This window comes from Leptodactylus fuscus, chromosome 1 (assembly GCF_031893055.1).
Source record: "Leptodactylus fuscus isolate aLepFus1 chromosome 1, aLepFus1.hap2, whole genome shotgun sequence".
Lineage (NCBI taxonomy): Eukaryota > Metazoa > Chordata > Amphibia > Anura > Leptodactylidae > Leptodactylus > Leptodactylus fuscus.
Window position 1 is genome coordinate 158,420,058 of NC_134265.1, and position 18,857 is coordinate 158,438,914.

At 42.4% G+C, this 18,857-nt stretch overlaps 1 protein-coding gene across 1 annotated transcript; it reads right to left on the bottom strand.

Moving 5' to 3' along the window:
• Positions 1–5,052: 5,052 nt before the first annotated feature.
• On the bottom strand, positions 5,053–18,423 carry LOC142210184 (relaxin-3-like). Its single transcript, XM_075279213.1, has 2 exons — positions 18,139–18,423; positions 5,053–5,708 (listed from the first exon to the last, which is right to left on the bottom strand). The coding sequence occupies exons 1-2, from the start codon at positions 18,362–18,364 to the stop codon at positions 5,368–5,370; spliced, it is 567 nt and encodes a 188-aa protein (XP_075135314.1). The 5' UTR covers positions 18,365–18,423; the 3' UTR covers positions 5,053–5,367.
• Between the last annotated feature and the right edge of the window lie 434 nt (positions 18,424–18,857).

An 18,857-nucleotide genomic window follows, 5' to 3' on the forward strand; every position in this document is an offset into this window, starting at 1 on the left:
TTTTAAAAAAATGATAAACTTTGCAAAATAGAAAAAAAAATTTGTGTCATCATGTTCTAACACCTGTAACTTTTTCATATTTCCATGTATGGAGCTGGTTGTAGTGTCTTTTTATGCGGGACAAGATGACGTTTCTATTGATACCATTTGGGGAAAGATCTGATGGTTTGATCACTTTTTATTCAATTTTTTATAGGAGGCAAAGTGTTGAAAAAAACGCTTTTTGGCTGTTTTTATTTTTTTTGCCGCTACGCCGTTCGCAGTACGGGATAAATGTTTTAATATTCTAATAGTTCGGGCATTTTGGAGCGCGGGGATACCTAATATGTTTATGTTTAATGTTCTTTAATTACTTTTATAGCTAATCTAGGGAAAGGGGGGTGATTTGAACTTTTATATTTTTTTTATTTTTTTAATACTTTTAAAAACTTTTTTTTTTCTTCTGTTACATTTATGATCAGACCCCTTAGGTACCTTGAAACCTAGGGGGTCTGATCGCTCATACTATTCACTGCAATACTACAGTATTGCAGTGAATAGCAGAATCCCAGCACTTGTATTAGACGATGCCTCTGGCATCGTCTAATAGATCTAGTGCAGAGACAAGCCTGGAAGCCTTCAATAGGCTTCCGGCTGTCATAGCAACCGATCACCGCCCTCATGTGACGTTCAGGAGGGCGGCGATCGGCGAAACATGGCGGCGCCCATGCCGCCTGCGCTGTTTACACGCTGCGGTCGCGTTTGACCGCAGTGTGTAAAGGGTTAACAGCAGCGATCGGCTCGGGCACCGACCGCTGCTGTTATTGGCAGGTCCTGGCTGTATTATACAGCCGGCATCTGCCGTGTATGGAGCGAGCTCAGCGTGTGAGCTCGCTCCATACATCCCCATGCGACCCATGACGTACAGTTACGTCAAGGGTCGCTAAGGGGTTAAATGATGCCAAGAACTGGGTTTGGCAGAGGTGGTGAAAGGTTCTCTATATACTATTTACAGGGTTGTTCTTTAGAGCATTTTTATACCAACATTTTATTTCTTTTTTTTGTATGTGTGTTGTTCAACATTACAAAAAAAAATCCCACTATAACAAAGTATATAAATGAGTTCTCTTTCCTTTATGGATATTTTGATGTATAGTCTTAGGTGATTGAAGAAGCTTCAGGTGCAGTTTTAGTTTGTTTTTTTCTTCTCTTTATTAGTGTGTTTTGTTTTCTATTGCTTTACTTTTTTTTTTTTTTTTTTTTATTACAAAATACACTTCTCAAATGTTTCACAAAATAGCATTCCAAGACTATATTTGTTTTGTAGTTTTTCCCTGAAACTCAGCCAGATCTCCTCATACCTCTCTGACCGCACATTCAGCGTCTCCCACTCGCACACCACCTCCTCACCACGCCCTGTCTCTGTAGGTGTCCCCCAAGGCTCCGTCCTAGGACCCCTCCTGTTCTCCATCTACACCCTTGGCCTGGGCCAACTCATAGAATCTCATGGCTTTCAGTACCATTGCTATGCCGACGACACCCAAATATACATCTCTGGACCAGACATTACCTCCCTGCTGGCCAGAATTCCAGATTGTCTAGCGGCCGTAGCCTCCTTCCTCTCCTCCCGCTTTCTCAAACTCAACATGGAGAAAACAGAGTTTATCATCTTCAGCCCATCCTGTATGGGCCCCTCCACCTGACCCATCTATCAAAGTTAATGGAACCCCACTTACCCCTGTCCCACAGGCCCGATGCCTTGGGGTAACCCTGGACTCTGACCTATCCTTCAAACCACATATTCAAACCCTCAACACCTCTTGTCGCCTCCAGCTCAAGAACATCCACCGAATCCGCTCCTTCCTCACCCCAGAAACTACCAAGATGCTCGTCCAGGCCCTCATAATCTCCCGCTTAGATTACTGCAACACCCTTCTCCGTGGACTCCCGGCAAACACCCTCGCCCCCCTCCAGTCCACCTTAAACTATGCTGCTCGCTTAATCCACCTCACCCCCCGATCTTCATCGGCTGCTCCCCTCTGCCAGTCCCTCCACTGGTTACCCATAGCCCAGCGAATTGAGTTCAAGCTACTAACGCTAACATACAAAGCCATCCACAACCTGTCCCCTCCATATATCTCTGACCTCATCTCCCGCTACCTGCCCACACGTAACCTCAGATCCTCCAATGACCTCCTACTCCGCTCTGCCCTCATCTGCTCCTCACACAACCGTCTTCAAGACTTCTCCCGTGCATCTCCCATACTCTGGAACTCCTTACCAAGACACATAAGACTGAACCCCACAATCACAGGATTCAAGAAGGCCCTGAAGACGCCCTATTCAGGAAGGCCTACAACCTCCAATAACACTATCACCGCACCGCCATCTGTACAGTCTCCCCCTCTCCTTCTGTCTCTACCCCCTTCCCTCATAGATTGTAAGCCCTTGTGGGCAGGGCCCTCTACCCCACTGTGCCAGCCGATCACTGTTAGTATGATATGTACCTGTATATTTTGTGTATTGTATGTAACCCCCAAATGTAAAGCACCATGGAATTAATGGTGCTATATAAATAATAATAATAATAATGTCTCTGTTACAGGTTACAAGGGACTAGCTGTCCAAAGTCAGTTGAAAGCTCCCCCTGTATACAGCACGGCTTCTTACTATACTATGTCTTTAAAGCAGAGGACTACACACCAAATATTTACTTTACATGGTCATTAACAGGTTATTATTATTAGAGATGAGCAAATAGTATTCAAAACTGCAGTTTTGAATACCTCACTCCACAGGAATGAATGGGAGTGGCCAAGCATCGGCGCTTAACCCCTTGCAGTTCGCCCGCTCCATTCATTCCCCATTCATTCCTATGGGAGCGAAGTATTCGAAACTAGAGTTTCGAATAGTATTCGCTTATCTCTATTATTAAACCACCTGAAATATTGCAAATTGTTTAATTCAGACATAACTAACTACATAGTAAGTTGACAATTATTTGTAAGTTAAAGTCATGTTAAACACAAACACATTATATGAATAATGAAATAAAAACTATTATTCATAATGTACAGAAGAGACTTGTTAAAAGAATTTTCATATGGACTTGAATAAAAAAACAAAACACATCATAAGGCCGGGTTCACATGGGAACACACAGGATTTTTTTGGACCGGATTCTGAGGTGGAGGCTGCCTCAGAATCCAGTCCAAAGAACGGCTTGCTGCGACTGGATGCCGATGCATTGCAGCATTACGCTCCGGATTAAGCCCAAATGAATGGGTGAGGTGGATATCCGCGACTGAATCAGCCACAGAATCCGCCTAAAGAAAGGGCATGTCGCTTTCTTCCACAAGTGGGAAAAAAACGCTTGCAGAAAAAGGAAATGACCGGCTCCCATTGAAGTGAATGGGAGGTGGGGTTTTTAGCAAGATTTTGACGCAGTTTCTGTGTCAAAATTCTGACCAAAAAATTCCCACGTGAACTTAGCCTAATTCTATGAAAAACCAGTATCAGCTTTCATAGCCTTAAAATGTCATCCCATAAGAAAATGAGCACCAACCAATGAAAGTTAATTATAATTATATATAATATATATGCCTTGGGGTAAATAATACATATTATGTATTATTTAGCCAGAAATAGCTGTTTGAAGCTGTAAATCAATTAGCATTCTAGTGTAAATGGTGGCAAAAAACTGGAGTACATGCTTTCTACCTCATTTTCTATCTGTTTAGACACTTTCTAACTGATTTTGGACATGACTTGTTGAAGTTCGGGGGTGATTTAATATGCTAAACTGAGCCAGAAACTGCAGCAAAATTTCAGCCAATTTTTCTAACCAAAAGTTTGTCTGGAAACTAAGCCAACTAATAGTGTTGTAAAGTTAGACTAAACAATGTAGAAGTAGACTTACATACAGCATCAGACAGTTTGGGGAAAAAAGTTGGAACCTTCCTCATCCTGGCACAATAATGCTACATTCCCACTAGTGCTCAGGTTTCCGTCAATCGGATCCGCTTGGAGACCCAAAAGATAGAAACAATCCGCTTAAAAAGCGGTTACACACACAACCCGCGGACTCCACCGGAAACGGTGGAGTTAAAAGTCCTCCTTTCAGGACTTTTCTCCCTGCCGATTTTAAGCATAATATAGGATGGAAACGCGAATGCTAGTGTGAACATAGCTTTAAACAGTAGTACTGTACTGTGGAGAGACAATACTAGACAGATGAACTTGAGTATATAAGCCCCACATAGCAGAAATGCAGCATTTTGGCACACAGTATTAAAATACCAGAAGAGTGATTCATTTTTGAAAATCAAAGTCCATGTTAATTCCAGTTGTGGAATTGTAAGTGGTTTCCCTATATATTGAATAGGAAAATCAGAGAAAAAGGGGTCAGTCACTTACAGACCAATATTGAGAGACAAATGTTATTGTTTGTATACCGTAATAAAGGTTGAACAATTTCCCAATATACTTTCTGTATCAATTCCTCACGGTTTTCTAGATCTCTGCTTGTTGTTATTCATTCTGTTACTTCTAGTGGATAAAAATCAGACCATGGACATGTGATGGACACACCGATGCACAGCTCGTTACCAGGCAGCTGTCTGATTACTGTGCTGTGACTCTAATGAGTAAAAACCTAAGTGTTTTACAGTCCCTGCAAAGTGAATGAGATTCTAGCTAATCCCATCCACACAATGCAGAAAAATATCTGCAGCATACATGCTGTGATTTCACAAACTGTTGCGTTTTTGTAAATCTCAGTATGTGAATTATACCTATGGAAATACTGGTGTTTTCCATGTAGGTATACTTGAAGCAGAAAATCCTCAGAGGACAACTCTGTGGACTTCCTTTGAAAAGCGCTGCGGGAAAACCGTGATGCGTTTGTGGCACAGCTTTCCCTGCCGTGCTTTTTTGTCTGCGGCTTGTTACGTGGGGATTTAGCCTCAGCCTGTTTTACTAGTGTACAATCACTAAGGTCCATGACTTCAGATCAAGTTTGTTTGGTATTGTATGTTTAATGTGGTTTTAAGTTCCAATGGGCCAGAAAAGTTCTAGGTTGAAAATGTTACCTCAGGCCACTGTACTTTGCAGGCCCTTTGTATATAAAGGCCTTGAATTCTACTGAATTATTAAATGACAAAAAAAACTGTTCCACAGCAAAACCCAAAAAGTTTTTATTGACGAAACTATTACTAGCCACATTAACATATACAAGCCACAAAAAGGCCTTTGGTTAAAGTACAAATAGCGATCAACCAAAATATTCTGTGTAGTAAAAGTATGTGAAATACTCAGGTGGATCACATTACTGCTAAGTCTGTGTACACAGTATATGAGCTCTAGACGTACATCATCGTAACTGGCACTTTAGCAAAGGGTGCTGATTTCTGCTTTTGTGCAGCCCCATTTGCAGCAAATGCCTGCCACTCCGATAGACAGTTCCCTCCTCCTTCTAGAGGACTTGATCCAAGGAAAGCCATCGGGAACAACAGCATCATTGTTTTCTGATTCACTGGTGTCCTCCACTTGCCGTATATATTCACTGAAATCTACAGGCGTATAATTGTAATCAAAGGAATGGTAAGACTCTTTGATTGGCTGCTGTCTTAATGGTACATTTGACTGCTGAAGCTGTTCCAGGTGAGATCCCAAAAGCGACTGCGTCTTTAACTGATGTATTTCTTGATTTGTAGGGTCCTGTAAAGTGTCTTCAGAGAAAAAGAAATAATTACAAAAAAAGAAGGAGCAAAAGAATTTTAGTAATTTTACATGCAAAATCATACATTCTAGTTGTTCTATCCATTCCATTTACAGAGTAATATCACAGAGAAGAACAATCCATTCCAATTTTCTGAAGAATCTATAAAAGAGAGATGACGGTACTGTATATGAATATGTTTTACATTATCATGTAATCACATAGTGTGTTCAATTTGGGAGAAGTGACCCACATGCCTTCAGAACTATCAAAATTATGAACTAAATCAATGTCTTCCTATGACCAATAAAGGGAAATGATCCTAAGGGTAAGTACACATTCCTCTCCAAAGCAGTATATATTCAGCAGCGCCAGGATGCCGTGCAGGGGATCAGCAGTCCGTTGTGGCTTGAGCCCCGCAGCAAGATCGAGCAAGACTATAGATGGTTTTAAAAACTCACTGAAATCAATAGGTTTTTAAACACCTTCATGTGAAATCATGTACGTGATTAGGCATGAAGGGTTATATGGAGGGGGCTCAACAGATGAGTCCTTTCCATACATGATGGGTGCCAGCTGTATAATAAAGCCAGCACTTGCCGATAACAGCCATGATCAGTGCCTGCACCGACCACAGCTGTTAACGCTTTAGAGGCCGTGACAAAACATGACCGTGGTATCTAAACTGTGCAAGTGCTTTAAGCGAGGTCACTTTTAATGATCACCACCCTTTGGAACCTCATCAGAGGACGGTGATCGATTGCCATGACAGCTGTGAGACTATGGTATTGCAGTGTATATTGTATGAGTGATCAGGGGGTCTGAAAGTATATATAAAAACAAAACACAAAGATATAAGGGCTAGTTCACACGTTGCTATGGAGGCTGATTTTGACGGAGGATTTTGCCTCAGAATCCGCCTCCATACAATGGTGATCTATGTAGACTGCTAGCAGAAAAAAAAAGCGACATGACCTTTCTTCAGGCGCCTGAGGAAAGGCAATAGAAGTGAATGGGAGGCGGAAAATGCCTAGCTTTTTTTTTGCATAAAGCCTAGCTTTTTATGCAAAAAAAAAAGCAACCGAAACCGCAAGGCTTTTTTCTGCGGCCATTCATTATAGGGGAGGGGAAAACCGCCTAGCGTTTTAAAAAAAAAAAAAAAAAAAAAACGCTCCAAAAAACGCGGCAAGGTCCAAAAACCGCTTCCTAATTAGGAAGCGTTTTTTTCCAGACCAAAATAAGCCACATATAATTTACGTGTGAACTGGCCCTACAGGTTCAAATCACCCGCCTTTCCCTAGATCCTAAAATAAAAATAAACAACAATAAACATAAACACTTTAGTTATACCTGTGCTCAAAAATGCCTGAACTATTAAAATATAAAAATATTTATCCTATACAGTGAATACTGTAGCAAGAAAAAAAAAATCGGAATGGCCAGATGGCTGCTATTTCAATACTTCAACCCCTAAAAAAAAATTGAATAAAAAGAGATCAAACCTGCATAGAAAGATGCCTTACCCATGTAAATAAAAAAGTTACAGGTGTCAGAACATGGCAACACAAAGAAATTTTTCTACTGTGCGGTTTAATTTTTTAAAAGGTTATCAAAACATTAAAAATATTATATAAATTTGCCTCTCTCCTAGACACCTGGGTAGCAAAGCCCCCAGTCTCTTTCTCTACCTATGTACTGCGGTAAAGACCCTCATTGCTACAAACCCTCCCTCTGAGCTTGAGCTCCTAGCTCGAATGAAGGATGTGAGGAGTCTTGAGTTAATGACTGCTACCCTCAATAATACTCTGGATGCCCGCCACTCCATCTGGACCCCCTGGGACACGCACTGTACTCTGCGTGGTCTCGGATCCTAGATTACCCTCTTCTCTCTCCTCAACCCCTCCCTTTTGCGCTTTCCTAGTTCTTTGTGGTTGTTTTCCCTCCCTGTCCTTCTTTTCTTTTTAGTCCAGTTGTTTGGTTGGTGACTTGGCGGCTAGCTTTCCCCCCCCCCCTCCCATTTGGCATTGCTGTGATTTGACTGGGCTACAGAATACGGGAAACATGTCATTTCTACCACGGCTAAATTTAGCCAATGATTGCCGATCCGCATGGCCATTCCATTCATTCTTTATAGGACTGCCAGAGATGTCCAAGAGCTGCCATACATATGAATAGAGAAGCTGCACATTTGTGACTAGATGCTCCATTCATATGTAGGTACCACCATTCTCATTATTGTACCTGCCATAAGACCCCATTAAACTAGTAGTCATATCCTATCTGCTGAATCAGATGTAACTTCTAATTACTAGAATATTCCTTTAATTTAAAAGTGATGGTTATTTTTCTAATATACGCCATTTACATACATTACCATTGTGTACTCAGAACACGAGCGCTGCTACTTTGAACTGCTCTGATGCAGCAGTCATCACAAGTTGTCTCCCTTAAAGCTGCTCAGATCCTTACACAAGACCACCTTCATAACATATAAGCTTATTGAACTACCTGGTCACAAGCTTAGTAATGTATCCTACCCAATGGCAGGTGCTACAGTGATGGAAGTCAATGTTATTCATTGGTTTTAATGTCATGGCTGCTCAGAGTGTCTGTCTGTCTATCTATCTATCTACCTATCTATCATCTATCTCCTATCTATCATCTATCTATCTATCTATCTATCTATCTCATATCTATCATCTATCTCATATCTATCTATTTCATATCTATCTATCTCCTATCTATTTATTTCATATCTATCTATCTATCTATCTATCTATCTATCTATCTATCACAAAAGACTGCCTTCATCTGCTAGCAACACTACAATACTACCGAATCCCATCCACATATTGCAGAAAAATATGCGCAGCACAAATCCTGCAATTTCCAAAAACGTATTTTAGGAAATCGCAGAGTGTCATTTAAACCTAGTTTCACGAATGGCTGTAATAATTGCCTATTCTTGAAAAAGAGAGCTCACAGACAGAACAAAACACTATACAATATGCCAAGCAATATCAAAAGAAAATTAAAGTTAAAACATAACTTTTAATAAATAATATAAAACAGCGTGACTATTTATTGATACAGTGGGGCAAAAAAGTATTTAGTCAGTCACCAATAGTGCAAGTTCCACCACTTACAAAGATGAGAGGCGTCTGTAATTTACATCATAGGTAGACCTCAACTATGAGAGACAGAATGAGAAAACAAATCCAGAAAATCACATTGTCTGATTTTGTAAGAATTTATTTGCAAATTATGATGAAAAATAAGTATTTGGTCAGTAACAAAATTTCATCTCAATACTTTGTTATATATCCTTTGTTGGCAATGACAGAGGTCAAACGTTTTCTGTAAGTCTTCACAAGGTTGGCACACACTGTTGTTGGTATGTTGGCCTATTCCTCCATGCAGATCTCCTCTAGAGCAGTGATGTTTTGGGGCTGTCGCTTGGCAACACGGACTTTCAACTCCCTCCAAAGGTTTTCTATAGGGTTGAGATCTGGAGACTGGCTAGGCCACTCCAGGACCTTGAAATGCTTCTTACAAAGCCACTCCTTCGTTGCCCTGGCGGTGTGCTTTGGATCATTGTCATGTTGAAAGACCCAGCCACGTTTCATCTTCAATGCCCTTGCTGATGGAAGGAGGTTTGCACTTAAAATCTCACGATACATGGCCCCATTCATTCTTTCATGTACCCGGATCAGTCGTCCTCGCCCCTTTGCAGAGAAACAGCCCCAAAGCATGATGTTTCCACCCCCATGCTTTACAGTAGGTATGGTGTTTGATGGATGCAACTCAGTATTCTTTTTCCTCCAAACACGTAAAGTTGTGTTTCTACCAAACAGTTCCAGTTTGGTTTCATCAGACCATAGGACATTCTCCCAATACTCTTCTGGATCATCCAAATGCTCTCTAGCAAACTTCAGACAGGCCCGGACATGTACTGGCTTAAGCAGTGGGACACGTCTGGCACTGCAGGATCTGAGTCTCTGGCGGCGTAGTGTGTTACTGATGGTAGGCTTTGTTACATTGGTCCCAGCTCTCTGCAGTTCATTCACTAGGTCCCCCCGCGTGGTTCTGGGATTTTTGCTCACCGTTCTTGTGATCATTTTGACCCCACGGGGTGAGATTTTGCGTGGAGCCCCAGATCGAGGGAGATTATCAGTGGTCTTGTATGTCTTCCATTTTCTAATTATTGCTCCCACAGTTGATTTCTTCAATCCAAGCTGGTTGCCTATTGCAGATTCAGTCTTCCCAGCCTGGTGTAGGGCTACAATTTTGTTTCTGGTGTCCTTTGACAGCTCTTTGGTCTTCACCATAGTGGAGTTTGGAGTCTGACTGTTTGAGGGTGTGCACAGGTGTCTTTTTATACTGATAACAAGTGCCATTACTACAGGTAATGAGTGGAGAAAAGAGGAGACTCTTAAAGAAGAAGTTACAGGTCTGAGAGAGCCAGAAATCTTGATTGTTTGTAGGTTACCAAATACTTATTTTCCACCATAATTTGCAAATAAATTCTTACAAAATCAGACAATGTGATTTTCTGGATTTGTTTTCTCATTTTGTCTCTCATAGTTGAGGTCTACCTATGATGTAAATTACAGATGCCTCTCATCTTTTTAAGTGGTGGATTGTCTTGCACTATTGGTGACTGACTAAATACTTTTTTGCCCCACTGTAGATATAGATAAATCAGAGGATGTAAAGAATAGAGTACTCCGGCCTAATTAATTGACTGTATACGAAAAGCAATTAAAGCTGCTAATACATAGGAGAGGGAGATATATCAGATAAAAATAAACACTCCCTAGAATAATCTCCCTCAATAAAAGACTGAGTTGCTCCTCTCCTACAGGTGTATGATCCATCATAACTGCGGTGAAATAATGTGGATGTCTAGGCACCGAGGCTACTGGCCTATTGCCACGCCAACAGCATCATCAGAGGGTGGTGATCGGTTGTCACAACAGCCGGTAACTTATGGGCTAGTTCACATGGAGTTTTTTGGCCGTGGATTTTGACGTGGAATCCGCCTCAAAATCGGTTCCCATTGACTTCAATGTTTAGCTTGTAGCAGAAAAAAGAAGCGACATGCCCCTTCTTCCTGTGGATCTGCAGCACGAAACTCCCTCTCAATTAGGCTCATTCATTTGGCCTAATCCAGAGCGGAATGCCACGATGGGATGCCAGTGCACTGCATCAGCATTCCGTCGTGGATAGAAGCGCGGTATGTTCACATGCAGAATCCATGTTCACATGCGGAACATACTATATAGCAGGGGTGCTCACACTTTTTCAGTGTGTGAGCTACTTTTTAGCTGACCAAGGCAAAAGATCTACTAGGGCGTGTCTGTGGGCGGGACTGGGGCAAGAATGTCTGTGGGCGGGGCTGGACATGTGGGCGGGGCGGATCGCGAGAGCAAGACAGCGGCGTTCTGTGGTCGCCCAGGGATCCCCAGTGTCTGTTCACAGCGTAGGCAGAGAGCTATCTCTGGAGACTGGCAGGCTGGGGCTGCAGCAGCCCCGCCTGCCAGTGTCCGGAGATGATTCTCAGCCTGCACTGTGAACAGACAGACACCGGGAATCCCTGCATCCCGCGATCGACCCATACGTCCTTTGCGATCTACCAGTAGATCGCGATCGACGTATTGGGCAGCCCTGCTCTATAGGTTCCAGACTTGGCATTACATCAGTCATTACATAGCATGTAATAGAAGTGAATGGATTTCACCATAAGCAGCAATACATTAGTATTGCAGTATATAGTGTGAGCAATCAGACTCCCTAGGGTTCAAGGTCCCTATGGGGTTTAAAAAAAGGGAAAAGAAATATTAAAAAAAAAAAGTTTAAATCTGTTACACCAGATTATCCATGCCCACTTCCCCATCAAAAATGGCAAGTATTTTGTAACTGTTATGAAAAAAAAATCCTTCATACACTATGGAAACTATTAAAGAGGACTTTTCATGGTTTGGGGCACAAGCAGTTCTATATACTGCTGGAAAGCTGACTGTGCGCTGAATTCAGCGCACTGTCGGCTTTCCTGATCTGTGCCCCGGGTGAATAGCTATCGGTGCCGGTATCGTAGCTCTTTACAGTCAGAAGGGCGTTCCTGACAGTCAGTCAGGTATGTCTTTCTCCACAGCAGCGCTGTACAGTGTGAGCGGGGAGGAACGCTCCCTCCCCTGCTGATAATACTTGTCTATGGACAAGCACTGTGAGCAGAGGGAGGGGGCGTTCCTCCCCGCTCTCACAGTACAGCGCGATAGATGCTGCTGTGGAGAAGGATGTACCTGACTGACTGTCAGCAACGCCCTTCAGACTGTAAAGAGCTACGGTACCGGGACCGATAGCTATTCACCCGGGGCACAGATCAGGAAAGCCGACAGTGCGCTGAATTCAAATTGTTCATCATAATAGCACCATTGACTATTCTGTACAATGTACTGAGAAGCTGGAAAAAATTCAGAATGGGATGGAATAAGAGAAAAAGTGAATTTGTACAACTTTCTTACCAGCTTCATTTTTACAGTATTCACTCTGCAGATTCTGTGGATTCCAGATTTCTAGTTTTATTTATATTTTAACCACTTAACAAAAATCCAACACAAAAAGTCACCATATTCTAACTTTTTTATATCTCTGTGTGTGGGATGCATAGGTTGTCTTTTTTGTGGGGCCATGTTTACTTTTTAGTTGCACCATTTTAGGGAATGTCTATTGCTTTGATCACTATTTACTCACCTTTTCAGCAAAGGTGAAACAGTAACCCAGGGCCCGCGCAATCGACACACTACCGGCGCAGCCCCTACATTCATGGAGGTCTACATTATGACTATAACACTCCTCCCCCATTTTTCTCCCAAATTTGGGGTGAAAAAAGTACATCTTATAGTCTTAAAAATACAGTATGGCTCAAATAAATGATACTGGCACATAACTGTGGTGTCTTATGTGCATTTTATCCATTTAGAATTTTAGCCTTAAACCAGTAAGGACTCATTCACATCTGTGTCGGTATTCCATTCAGAGGAGTCCGCATGGGGACCCCAACCCCACCCCCTGAACGGAGTACCAAACACATTTGCAAGCGGTGTGCAGTGAAAGCACACTGACCCCATAGACTATAATGGGGTCCATGTGCTTGCCGTGTGATCTCAGCAGGGAACATGTGGACAGGAAAGTACTTCACAATCTACTTTCCTGTCCCCAGGTTTTGGCGTTTATCCTCACCTGCAGCTGCATGTGTTTCCCAGCACAATGGTTAAAGTGAAAGCTGTAAGTATACGCACCTACAGTATCTACTGGGGATACATGATAATGACAAGACTTTGGCTTTAAAACAAGACCAAGATCGCAACTCTATCCCTCCTGGCTCTGGAGTTAGAGCTGTTTTAAGTGACTGTTACTTTTGTTCAAAAAAGTTATGTTCAAAACTGTTAGGGGTGAAGCTGCTAATATGTTATTATATTAATATTATTTAATAAAATCAGTAAAACACAACAAAATTAGAGGGAGTCTAACATTAGAACAGCACCTTTTTTAACTAATGGCACATTGGAATTCTATTTCTTCTCCTTGCTGTTACTGATAAAATTCATTTTTTCTGTTATGCTAATTACAATCACGGAGCACCAGTGGCGTTCCCCCTGTGCTCCGAGCACCCTCCGCATCATAACTTTCCACCGCCCATAGCTCATTGTGTTTACTCCCCTCTTCCTCTGTTCCGTATCTTCTGTCTTTCGTAGGCATCACACACAGCACTGTAACAGACCACCGGAAAATGGCGACCCGTGCAGAACCGTGCAGAACCAATGTAATTAGCATAACACAAGAAAACAGTAGGGAAAAGAAAAGAATGGAAGGTAGGAGTAGAATAGCCTTTTAAAGGCTATTCCAATGTGCCATTAGTTATAAAGGTGTTTTTCTAATGATCGACTCCATTTAAATATAAATATGATATGACTGTCTGGTGGGTCATTACTACTTCTAAGTTGCCATGGTATTTTTAATACAGAATGAATGCCGTAAAAACAAAATGCAACAAATAACATTGGCCACTTCTGGACCGCCACAGACTATATACATTCGCAAGGATGTACTGGTATGTCCTTGCAGTTTTCAGCAGCTGCACAAAATCGTGCAAATGTACAAACAGGGAGTCAGCTGTAACTACAGCCGGAGCTCCCATAGGGAAGGCTTATTACGGTCCTTGCCCTCACAATCACTATGTACATTCTCCTCTGACCCGGCAGCCACATGATCCACCGGGATCAAAGGATATAAGAGATGCTGAGTCCTACAGGACCCAGATCAGCTCTGTAGTTATGGGCAGGAGGCTGTATTCCTAAAGTCCCAGTTACAGGGGAAATAAGCCGTCCCACCAAAAAAAAAAAAAAAAAACTGTGGTCAGATGTCCCTAAAGGTCTATTATGACACTGAGGGGGTACATTGTGAAAAAATAAATAAAATGAATACAAAAGTAAATAAATAAATAAATAAATAAATAAATCATACACCTATAACACACCCTTATTACAGGTTCTATTCTCATCCCCAGCAACACAATACAAAATAAAAATTACCGTAATGGAGAGGAAAAACTACTTTAAAATTATTTTAGTAGTACTTTGTTATTAAATAGCAAAAAAATATATATATAAAAAATGAAGAGTGAAAAAGTCACATTTTCCTGCCTCTTTTGTTTATATTTTCCTGGATATAATTTTTTTAAAAAATACATAAATAAGTAAAATATGCAAAAATAAAAACAACATAAGGGGCCGTTCACACGGAGTAAACGCGAGCTGATTATGGCAAAATACATGTGTAAAAAGTACACATGTAAAAAACACGCCAAAAAAGTTATGAATTTTGAAATATGGAAATGGGAAATATGAAAAGAGTTGCTGAGCATTAATGACAAAATAATATGCATCATTAAAAAGTTAAGCCTGGAAAATTCCTTTAATTGCAGCAAAAATGCAGTCCAATATAGCAGCATGTTTTTGTGAATTACGTATTTTTACATACAATGGGGTTTATTTGCATATTTTGTAGTAGGCACCTTTTTTGTGCCCTGCCATTCTATGTGCCTAATTTTCAAAAGAGGTACATTTGCATCATAAATCTTGCACAAAATTCAACTCCAATTTTGTGATTCCCTTGTTTAATATGACAGCTTTTTTAACACGGCCCATGTACTGGAGTGCAATTGCAGCTATTGGATTCACACTAGTGTTCGAATTTCCGTTCTTCCGGTCCACTTTGGGACCCAAAACACAGATAACCGACAGCGAATACCCGTAGACTCCATAGACTGTAAAAGGGGCCACGGAGTTTCTGGCTGAAAAATGCGGAGAGAAGTGTCCTACTTGCAGGACTTTTCTCTCCTCATTTCTTAAGTGGGTTTGGAGACAGAAACCCAGAATGTAGAGCAAGTGCTAGTGTGAACCTAGCCTTAAATAGGCACATGTTGTAAATGTTGCAAAAGAGTGACTTAAAGAAATGCCCTCTTTTAGAGACAAATTTTTATAAATGACAAGGACAGTGATTTTGCCAAGTAAGCAGGTACAAATAAATAGTACATCTTCTGCTAGTCTTCTAAAACAGAATAAAAAAAAAGACGCGAGAAAGGTAGACAAAAAAAAAATGCAAAGACGGCTTAATAAATGTAAAAGAATATGTTCTGAATACATAATTGTATGAATTACACACATTCTGTGACCAGAATTGATTCCTAGTGCATCATAGGATACACAGTGATTTTGTTACAGTATGTTCACACAACAGAATCTGGCGCTGAATTTCAGGCACATTCTGCCCCAAAAACAGAGGCAGATTCTGCCCTTAAGAACTAAGTGCCCTGCTTGATCTTGCTACAGATTAATCAGCTGATTTGGTGGCAGACTCCATGGCACACAACACTCCCCCAATGAGGCTCATTCATCTGAGCCTAAGCAGTGGCAGAACATTGAAGATCTGCTTCGACTTTCTGCCACAGGGAAGCCATAGAGGCATAAATGGAAGAGGAATTTGAGGCAGATATCCACCTGAAATTCCTCTTCATTTTTGGCCATGTGAACAGTCCTTTTAGTTTCCTTTTATATGGCTAGATTGCTTGCCAGTAACAAGTGCCAAATGACAATACTAGCAAGCTGATCTGCACTCGTCTTGGGTTGTGCCCCATGGAGCTGTAGGTGGCAGTGCTTTCACTTAAAAAGGACCTTTCACATCCTCATCGATACAAGTCTAAAGAAGAGTACTATCTGCGGGATATGGGAGTTGACAAGGACGTTCCTTATTGCCCAGTAATGACACTGAGTTGTAAGGCCCACCCTTCTAACGGGGGGGATATCAGTACCAAAATTAACGGCACCGATATTTATAGCACCAGGGTGCATACCAGGAAAACCACACTGTTGAATTTCTAGCTGTATATAATACCACTCATTGATGAGGACATGAAAGGTCCTCTTTAAGTAGTGAAGTGGTCCCCCCATAATACTGTCCGTGTGGTTTTCCAGGTTGCTGAGCAGCCAGTAAGAGCTAGTTCACACACGGACAAGGAGGCAGATCTTGACAGCGGATTTCGCCTCAAAATCCGCCTCCATAGAATGGTGGTCTATGGAGACTGCTAGCTTTCTTTTTTCTGCTAGCAGTTTTTTGCCGCTAGCAGAAAAAAAGAAGCAACATGACCTTTCTTCAGGCGTTTTCTGCCTAAAGAAAGCAATAGAAGTGAATGGGAGGCGAAAAACGCGTCACATTTTTTTGCGGCCAATTCACTTTAGGGGAGGGGAAAACCGCCTGCTGTTTTTTAAAGCGGTTTTTACCGCTCAAAAAACACGGCAAGGTCCAAAAACCGCTTCCTAATTAGGAAGCATTTTTTTTCCAGACCAAAATAAGCCACACACAATAAGCCCTAACAAGTAAATTCCAAGACTGTAATGTTATCCTACCCTACCTATCCCTAGCACAGGATGTACCAGAGGACCGTGGACAATTCACCAAGGAATTACCAGAATAATAATCTTCCAATACTGCGGGGTGAAGCTCAGTCCTAGTGACTTCAAGGTGAATTTTCCACGGTCCTCTGATACATCCTGCGACACCTCTGGGTGTACGGACACTGCTGCTTCTACCATCCAGAGATGAACCCTGTGTTGATTGCTTCTACTGCATATACAGTGGTTGTGAATTTCTCAAACTGAACAAGGTGGGAGTTTTATCTACTCAGTTAGTTTCTGTGGTCTCCTGAGGTAATACACCGTATGCAGCTTGGTGCTGTTTTGCTTTTCGTTTTTGAGCTATCCCTAGCACAGGTCATGAACATTAGAACAACAGGGGCCCCACACCTCACAGCCAGTTGTTCGAAGACATACCGACCTGTTCATGAGTCACATGGATTTTTAGCAGCTCAGCCCCATTTCAATGAATGAGATTTAGCTGCAATACCAAGCACAGAGGCTATGCTTAAAGGGGCTCTATCAGCAAAATTATGCTAATAGAGCCCCACATATGCGTGAATAGCCTTTAAAAGGCTATTCAGGCACCGTAAATGTTATATTAAATCCCGGCCCCGTTTTTAAATAAAAGCATTAAAACATATATGCACAGTGCGACGTCAGCTTCGGGCACGCCTGCCTCTTCTGTCTTCTTGTAGTGACGCCCTCTGGTTCTGTGTCTTCTTGTCTTCAAATCCCGCACCTGCGTAGTAGTGCTTCCCTCCAGAGCGCTACTGCGCTGTACACTCGCGAACTGCCATTAAGTAAAATGGCGAGTGAGTCTGCGCAGTAGCACTCCGGAGGGAAGCGCTACTACGCAGGCGCAGGATTTGAAGACAAGAAGAAGACACGGAACCAGAGGGCGTCACTACAAGAAGACAGAAGAGGCAGGCGTGCCCGAAGTTGATGTCGCACCGTGCATCCCCACCCATGGTGCACGTTCAGGTATGATTAGCATATGTTTTAATGCTTTTATTTAAAAACGGGACCGGGGTTTAATATAACATTTACAGTGCCTGAATAGCCTTTTTAAAGGCTATTCACGCATATGTGGGGCTCTATTAGCATAATTTTGCTGATAGAGCCCCTTTAATAAATACTGAATAGTCAGCAATGCTTGTCCGAAGTGCCACACAACTGAATGGGTAGGCACCGCCCTACAAGTAATGACCTATGTACCCTTATGACATTACTAAGCTCTAGAGATTGTTATTATGTAATATGATAAATCATATGATGTATTAGTGCACGTGTCTCTTATATGTCCTGTAAGTAATAGCCCCATCTCGTTACCCGGAAAACTAACAGGCTCATGCTGAGGAAACTTTAGGGAGACTTCTATCCCCCATTGTCTGACACAGCCGGCTCTCCAGGATAGGAGTGCCCGCCGTCCCTAGCAGTGCCCTGTAAGGTAAATGGACTCCTCACCTGTACCCCGGTATCCGGCGCTTCTCCCGTCCTCCGCCTGCAGCCGCTTCCACCGGGACCCTCCACAGGCAAAGATGACCGCCCTAATAAACTCGCGGCCACATAACTTCACCCCGTACTCGGAAGCGGCCACCGGGCTCCTCTGTCCCCTCAGCTCTCCGGGCAGCGCAGACACCAGCATCAGCAGCGCAGCCAACAGCACCGAGCCCCTGAGCAGAAGAGCCATGTGTCGCCGGGTGAGGAGCGCTACACTGCCAGGCTGGACTTCTCTTCCCGCCACACTAGAAGGAGGACAGAGAGTAGCGGGTCGCGGGGCTGTTAGTAGTGTCTGTGGAGCGGCCAAGTTCTCCTCACAAGTGTCCTGCACAGCGTGCCCCGCTGAACGCTGCCCCTTATATCCCCTGACGGAGTATGAGTCACCGTGCCCCCGCCTGAATCCTCCATCATCATCATCACCATATCCCCGCAGCGCTGCACGGAAAAAATCTCCTCAACTTTTACTTAATGGCCGCATCCAATTATCAGTCTTCTTACTGTATCTCTCCCTATTCACTTCTGGAGACAAGGCAGTCATTGTGGGCTAGTTTTCCTATCATTATATACTAATAATCTGATAAATATTCACATTGCGGGAAATTTATCAAGACCTGTACCTCAAATTCTGGCGCTTAAAAAGTCAGTAGTGTTGTGACTTATTGGGCTTATTTTGCAACACTCCA